The 8,315-nt window shown below is 48.4% G+C and overlaps 1 protein-coding gene across 1 annotated transcript; it reads left to right on the top strand.

The window, feature by feature from the left end:
* The first annotated feature begins 1,080 nt into the window (after positions 1–1,080).
* DYNLRB1 (dynein light chain roadblock-type 1) lies at positions 1,081–6,913 on the top strand. The gene is given in 5 exon segments (XM_063172137.1): positions 1,081–1,151; positions 1,153–1,255; positions 3,715–3,790; positions 5,143–5,310; positions 6,410–6,913. Coding segments are annotated over 5 exon segments (462 nt in total). The 3' UTR covers positions 6,454–6,913.
* The last annotated feature ends 1,402 nt before the right edge of the window (positions 6,914–8,315 follow it).

Genomic DNA, 8,315 nt, shown 5'->3' with positions numbered 1-8,315 from the left:
AAATCCTGGCTTTCAGAGGAAAAAAAAATCTAAAAACATTTTATGAGGACATGTTTTACATTTCACCCAATACCATCTCTCTGTGACCTCTGTGGGAGCTCAGTGTGAGCCCTGTGTCTGTTTGCTGATTCCAGGGTTGTGGTCCCAAAAGAACAAGCATTCAAACTGATAGGGAGTAGGTTTAAATTGGTTATTGAGAAGAAATTCTTCCCTGTAAGGGTCATGAGACTCTGGCACAAATCACCCAGAGAAACTATGGATCCCTGGAAGTGTCCAAGGCCAGCCTGGATGGGGCTTGGAGCAACCTGGAATTGTAGGTGTCCCTGCCCCTGGCATGAGATGGCCTTTAAAGGTCCCAAACCATTCTGGGACTCTGTTTTACTTCTAGCAGAGCCTGAGGTCAGAGGGAAAGTCCCAACTGCTGCTGTTGTGTGTGTAGAACACAGCTGGGGTTATGGGGATGCAGTTCTTGGATGTGTTATTTTGTTTTGCTATCAAGACCGTGGGACATCCCCAGTCCTTCCCCCAGGGGAGCAGAGAGCTCTCCCTTTCTCATGGCAGGGGCAGCACCCACCTTTACCCTCAGGACACGGATCCCGGGGCTGTGGCAGGGAGGTCCCCGGGCTTTAAGGGTGCACCGTGCCTTGGAGTGGCTCTGCCCCTGTCCCGGGGGGCTCCGGCAGCATCTGAGGGGTTGCGGCCATTTGGGGGGAGAAGAACTCCGCACACTGGTTATCATGGAATCACAGAATGGTTTGGGTGAGAGGGAACTTTAAAGGCCATCTCATTTCACCCCCTGCCATGGGCACCTCCCACTGCCCCGGGTGGCTCCAAGCCCCAGTGTCCAACCCGGCCCTGGACACTCTCAGGGATGCAGGGGCAGCCACAGCTTCTCTAGGTACCCTGTGCCAGGGCCTGCCCACCCTCACAGGGAAGGATTTCTTCTAAATCTCTAATCTAAACCTCCTCTCTTTCAACGTGAACCAAACCCAATTTGTCCTGCCACTCCAGGCTCTTGTAAACAGACTCGTCCCACCTTTCCTGTAAGTCCCTTTCAGGTACTGGAAGGGTTTCACGCTGATGTCCCTAAAGCGGTATCAGGGACCACTGCGTCCCCGGGAGCTCGGCGGGGATTTGTGCGGGCTCCGAGGGTTCGGGGCGGTGTCTCGGAGCGGGCCCGCCCCGCGCTCCAAGCGCTTCCGGAGCAGCGCCGGGGCCGACACGGGGCGGCGGCGGCGGCGGCGGCTCCATCATGGTGGGTGAGGCCGGTCCGGAGTCCGGGCGGGGCCCCTGTGCCGCCCTCGGGGGTCTCTGTGCCTCCCCGGGCCTGGGGGGCTCCTGCGGCCGGCGCAGGGCGGGGCGGTCTCGGTGCCGGTCCCGGCTCCCCTCAGGCACAGGCGCTGCCCCGCGGGCGGGGCCCGGGTAAAGGCGAGACCCCGCTGCGGGGACTGCGAGCGCCCGGCCCCGTTCGGTTCGGTTCGTGTCGGGTTCTGTGTCAGGCTCCCGGGCGGGGCCGTGTTTGCGCGGGGCGGGCCCGGTGGTCCCGCCCGTTCCCCCAGCCCTGGGCCGGGGGCGCTGCGGGTCCCGGCGCTGCCTCCGCGGGGCTGCCCCGGCTCTGCCCGGCCCTGAGTCACCGCGGGGAGAGGCCGAACCCAGCCCGGCCCCGTGCCGGGGAACGCTCACTGCGAAACCTGCATCTCCTGCGGCTGCCAGGGCACTGCCCCAGAGCTGGAAGCAGCCAGGAAAAAGAGGCTGGTTTTGGATGTTTAATAACCGGGGCTCTATTTGTTCTGTTGTGATTGTATTGGGGGCTTCTCCCTGCTCAGACGTATGGCTGGCTATGGCATGTTGATGAAATTTGGGATCAAATGTATATCAAAATTTGTAAAGAAATAAATGCTGACCAAAGTTCCAGAGGGAATATTGAAATTATCTAACAAGATGTATTTTTTAGGCCAACCTAACAGTTCAATTATTCCAGATGAAAGCAGGAAGATACAGGCTGCTGTTGTACATATAGCAAAGGATATTTAGCAGCAAAATGGTGTTGAGGGAGTGTTTATTCTCCTTTTCTAGAGTGCATCTCTCCTCCTCCATGTGCTGTCTCTTGCAGTCATCCAGCCCTTCATTAAAGTGGGGTTTGTGTGTTTCATGAATTAAATATGTAATTTTGTTCTCAGTACTATTTTTTTGGTCTGGTGAGCTGCACTAGCTTGAGGAGGAATTGGAGGAGCAGCAGTGAACTGTCAGAGCAGATCACGCACCTGTGAGTTAGATCAGCTGAAGGTGTTAGGAGGAAATTAAGAACTGGTATTCTTCCTTAGGGATGCTGCTTTGCATCTGAAAAGGTTTGTTAAGGTCCTGTGAAGGAAAGTATTTAATCAGGACTTAAATAGTGCTAGTAAGAAGGTAGGAAATCAGATCTTAATTTCTTAATAGATTTGATATTTTCCCACTATATTTTCCCAGCATTTGTACACCATTTCGTTTCATTCTTTGTTTAATTTTCCCTTGTCTTCCATTTGGGAACAGTCCAGCATTCAGAAATAATCAAGAGTTCTGTTGAAAATACTTGAATTTTTCTGTGCTGGATCACACAGAAAAACTTCTGCTTCATAAAGACCAGCTTGGAGGCTCCCATCTCTCATGAGCCACGGGCTGTGCTACCAACAGCACCCTGAGCAAAGTGCTGGGGCTGAGCTGGTGTTTGTTGTGTTGTGTTGGTTGTTGGATGGGGTTTGTTCCCAGGGAACAGGGTGTGTGAGGTCTTTGTGCCCGTTTGCTGTGGAGGACGTGGAGAGGGCTGCTCAGGGTGTCCAGGGAACACAGCCTTGGCCAAATGCCCCTTGTAGGTCTCACCTGTCCAGGTTCAGGTGATTCTGGTCTCCCTTCCTAAACCATTTCTGGGGCACTCTGCCTTGCAAGATCTGAAAGATGCTACTTGTTTCTGTTTTCTTTAATGGGAATAAAAAATGCCAAACACTCATTCAGCTGTGGAAATCAGCTCAGGTGTGAGGGTTTCTCACCCTACTACAGATGCCACAGTTATATTTAGATGGGTGTCTTGTAGCAGGAAAGTTGTGCAGAAGGTACTGAGACCTCTTTTGATGGTTTTTATAGAGCAGACAAAGGACTATTGCCATGGCCTGTGTTTACATTTTTTCCTTTTTTAAGGTGTTAATCATTGGCACTGGTTACAGCCTTGTAGCCATCCCAGCACAAATCAGAATTACAAACCAGGAGTGTTCATTCATTGTTTTTCCCCTCACTTCTCTTATTTGTAATTGCTTTTGGCATTCATTTGCTAAAAGGGAAGGTCATCTTGCACCCACAATTTATCTTTTTCCTACTTTTTTCATAAATTCCACGTCCATTTTCAAAGATGATTTTTGTTTGACACCTAAATTGTAGCAGTCTGACTGCAGCTTCCAGCTGCACGCCTTCAGCAGGAGGCTTGGGGAGGAGGAGAGAGGGGAGTTCCAGGATGATAATCGCAAATGAGTGAAGAAGGCAGATGGTAAATAGCTGGAAAGGTCCTGCAGAAAAGGTGGCACTCAAGCACAGACACTTGGCTGTATAAACCAGGGTAGGCAGTGGCTTTTTAATCATCCCTGCGCAGCTTTGTGTTCAGCCACGTTATCCTAAAGCGTTGGTGGGAGGCGAGGAGCAGCTGTAACTCTGTAACCCTGCATTGATTTCTGCTTTGTCTTGCAGGCTGAGGTGGAGGAAACACTGAAGCGAATCCAGAGCCAGAAGGGAGTGCAGGGAATCATCGTGGTGAATTCAGAAGGTGCTGTGTCAGCCTCACTTTTCTGACCTATCACTCACTCCAACCACCCCCTTTGAGGGCTGCTGCTTGTACCACTTACACTTAGCTTAGAGTCTGGCTTTGGGAGAGGTTTTCCTGCAGCCCAAGGAGGCAGACAGTAGTCAGGCTGCAAAAGAAAATTGGTTTCCAGTTTCTGGAAGCTCGCATTATTATTTTAGGAAAAGAAATAATTTGCAAAAGCGTTGTAATATTTGAATTATGAAAGTGTTTGAAACTGAGTCTGTACAAACTTTCATCAGTAACACTGAGGCTCTCACAAAATGGAAATCTTGCTGCTGGGCCTGTCCAGAACCCTGCTGGCCTGGCAGGCTCCAGTTCTTTAGCACTGTCTAGTGCTTGTGGAACTCATCAGCAAGTTGTCTCTTTGTGGAGTCTCTGAAGAGTCCAACAGACCAATTTCTTCAGAGCATTCTCAATACACTGTGAGCAGCCCAAAAATTGAATATTTCCTAGAAGTAATCTTTAGAAAAGATGACAGCAGCTACATGTGAATATACTGAGGATCACTTCATGCAGCCTGGCTCCTGCTTGCTGTTTTTCTATGATGGTTGAGTGGTTTGTGCTCTCTGTGCTGCAGCTGCAGTCGCTGGAACAGACACCTGGTTCTGCCCTGCAGAATTTGGTACTTGGCTGCTGTGTTCTGATCCAGGAGCTGGGGTTTGTCTGGCTTTTGGAGGGAAAACACATCTAATGCGTGGCTGAAGTGTAAGGGAGCTCTGTAAAGCTCTGGCTGAACAGTGTGTCTGCCCTCCAGGCTGGTTATCACTGAACCAGGGATCTGCCAGGACTGCACCCCTCTTAGGGCTGAATGCCCTAAGAGCTGTGTGATGCAGCAGCTGATATCCTCCATAATCACTGATCCCAGCACCTCCTCTTAGGGGCTGAATGTTGGATCTGTGTGGTGCAGCAGCTGATGTCCTCCATAATGACTGATCCCAGCCTGGTGTAGCTCAATATCATTTAACTGGTGTAAGGGATCCTTTCTGTAGTAAAAAAGTGTCACCAGTCCGGAGAAAAAAACTGCAACATTGGTATTTCTTCTCTCCTTTCCAGATGATTATTTCTGTTTAATTTGTTTCTATTTTTAACTCTCAAAATTAAAAAGTAAAGCACTAGTGCTACTTGAGGTAAACAGTTCTCACCTACACCTGTGGTCCCACATTTCAGCTATTTCCTGTTTTGTTGTTCTTCATGTTTTCCTCTTGCCTTCAAAGAGGACGCTCCTGACCCCTGGTGCAGTGGCAGCCGCTGGTGCCCAGTGCAGGGCTGGTTCTGGAGGTTTGTCCCTGAGCCTTGCTGTCCCTGTGCTGCAGGTATTCCCATCAAGAGCACCATAGACAACGCCACCACCATCCAGTACGCCGGGCTCATGCACAGCTTCATCATGAAGGCCAGGAGCACCGTGCGGGACATCGACCCCCAGAACGACCTCACCTTCCTGCGCATCCGCTCCAAGAAAAACGAAATCATGGTTGCTCCAGGTAGGAGAGGGCAGGGGGAGAGCAGCACTCTGGGAATCCAGCAGGATAGTTCTCACTTAAAACTGACACTGTCAGCCTGGAAGGAGTCTGCCTGCTGCTTGTGTTCACATTGGATAATCCCTTCGCTCCAAGAAGCTGCTCTACTTTCTGGAGAGTTGAAAGCTTTATCACTGACCTAAGTTTCCTTTGTCATGTTTGAATGTGGCAAATCCCTTCCCTCTTTTTGTGTAGATCAAAGTAGAAAGTATTAGATGATGCTTGAGCGGGTGCTGCGCCCTCTCATGCTTTATTTTTCAGTATAAAACCCTAGGATTTGGAAAGAAATACATTCTGGGAGCAATTTCCATTCAGAACTGTGGACTGAGTGATAAAACAAGACAGTCCTGACTTTCCAGTTCTGGGAAAAGTATTAGAGCACACTGTAGCTACAATCATGAGTCATGGTATACAGCAGCAGCAACCTTCTTTTCAGGAAAAATCCTCAGTATTTTGTTGAATTCCAAGCTGGGAAGCAGCGGGGTGAGTGCAGGTCACTCATGTGGCAGGAATTCAGCCCCGTCCCTGCATGCTCCCTGCTGGCATGGGGCTGGTGGAGAGGCCAAGCAGAGGATGGCAGTTCCCCATGGCAGGCTTGGGTCAGGGCAGATCTTAACACAGGCTCTGGTTCGTGCTGAGGCAGCCTCAGATTTCCACAGGCAGGATGGAAAGAGGAATAAGCATGGAAAGAGGAATAAGCATGGAAAGAGGAATAAGCATTGCTGCAGCAAAAACAGCTGCAGCCCCAGTGTGCCTGTGAGAGAAGGGCAGTGGCCACCATGCACCAGTGTGGCCCATGCCAGTTACTGAGTTTCCTGGCACAAACTGGGTTAAATTCAGCTCTCTTGGGAATGTGGAGTTTATAAAGCTGAGAGTTTTTCTCAGTAAAACTCATAAAATAAATGACCTGATGCTTGGAGCCTGTTTAGCTCATTGAGAATGAATGTCAGGGCTCTGGAGTTCCCACAGCACATCAGAGAGATGTGAAAAATGTTGGAATTTACTGTTTCTGTGAACAAATACCAGCAATGAAAGAATAATTTTCTTTTTGTTTCCTCCCCAGATAAAGACTATTTCCTGATTGTCATCCAGAATCCAACTGAATGATTACACTGACTCAGTCTGGTTTATTCTCTTTGCCTGTTTTATTTTCCCTGTTTTATTTTTTATTTAATGGTAAAAGATAGAGCATTAGTGTTAACTGTGCTGTGACTCTTAAGTAAGGTTTGGGGAAATTAATGCAGGTGGTTTTGTTGTCTACCAACAGAAAAAATGTCGCTTTTTGTATCACAAGTCGTTTTGAGTGGGAGCTGGTGAGTTGGAATTGGGCAGCAAAAAATGCAACAGATTCTTTTAATAGCCAAGATAATATAATAAAATTCTAATAATAACCAAAAACACCTATTCTTTGTATGCTTTTGTGCTTCTTTCACCACTGAGCTCTGCTTTTACACTCTTAGTTTTGAGTGGCTGTAAATATGACTGCCTGTCCTCTAGTTCTGTCTTACTCTGTTGGTTTTACTTCAAAAACATCTGACCAAAAGAAATTAAAAAGTGTCACCAGTAACTGGTTTTGTCTTATGTGTTTTTCTTCTCGTGATTTGATTGAGTTTTTCTTCAAAAACCAGAACCTTCCTAGGACTGTTTTTGTTTGTTGCTTTCTCTGAACAAGGATTTGGCACAAGGGCATGTGCTCACAATTGGCTCTTGTGTTGAAGTGTTTTCCTGCCACTTTCTCTCTGCTCCAGGCAGAATTTTCATGGCTCAGGAAGGCCATTGAGCCCACCCATGGGAGGTCTCACACTGTCACAGCTCAGTAGCCAGTTTGATCTGCTGTTTTCCTTTAGTAGTTTTTTATTGATGCCATTAATGACAAAAAAAACCCCCACATGATTACTCCAGAATGCTCAAGGGGTTATTTTGGTGGACTTTTTCTTCAGGAGAAAAAGCAAACAAACAACAACAACAAAAATGTTGTTGTTGACTTGGGCACTTGTGGCTTTCAGAGCCCCAGCAAGGGTGGGTGTGTGGGGACTCAGCCAGGGTAAGCTGCATGTTTGGGGTTTTGTCTGTGCATTTTCAAACCTGGACATGCATTTTCAGACTGTGTCTAATCTTCCAGGTGGTGGCCATGACCCTGAAGGTCAGAAATGCCTGCTGGGGTCTGTAGCTCTGGGTGCCCCAGCTGCCCCTGTGACTCAGTGCTGGTTGGTGCTGTTCATCAGCTGCTGCTCCCTTTACACTAGGTCTGGTTTGAGCCATTCCATCAAAGCAGGGAATAGGGTCTGGATCCTGCCTGGCCTTTGGAACAGCTCCTGGTACACAGCAGTTTACATAATGCCTGTGGCCTGCAATAACTGAATGCTGCCTCCCAGAGAAATTACCTTCAGCAAGCTGAAATTGGGGTAAAAACTGAGCACTGAGGCAAGACAGGGAAAAAAGTGACCTCAGTGATCTCTCTCTGTTCTTTGTAACCCAGAGAAATATTTCCTTGGAAGTGGTGACCTGCTTATGGATTTTGGCTTTGCCAAGTAGGTGGCAGTGCTACTTCTCTGAACAGGAAAATCTGCAGTGTCCTGCATTCCTCTGGACACTTCCTTAAGGGCAGCTGTCCTACCAGTAGCTTGGGACACAGAGTGCTGAGTGTAGTTAAAACAAGCTGTAATAGATAACCTATTGCAAAACAAAAGATCATGGCCCTTTTCTGTGGGTTGAGATCATAAAACAGCAGTGAAATGACTGAGCTGCTGTGTGCTGGTTGGTTGGAGGGTTGGGGGTTGGTTTGGGGATTTTTTCTCAAGGATTGAGAGCAGCCTGGCAGGAAATATACTTGGGGATTTGAATGAAAGGCTCTTAAGCTGGGTTTGGAGTCAAGGAGTTGGTCAGATCCATATGGGCAGGGCCTTACTTGGGCCATGTAATGCCACCTTTACACCAGCACCCAAAATTAATTCAGATTTATTTTTTAA

Source organism: Melospiza melodia, chromosome 19, assembly GCF_035770615.1.
Source record: "Melospiza melodia melodia isolate bMelMel2 chromosome 19, bMelMel2.pri, whole genome shotgun sequence".
NCBI lineage: Eukaryota > Metazoa > Chordata > Aves > Passeriformes > Passerellidae > Melospiza > Melospiza melodia.
This window is presented reverse-complemented; position numbering and strand designations above follow the sequence as displayed.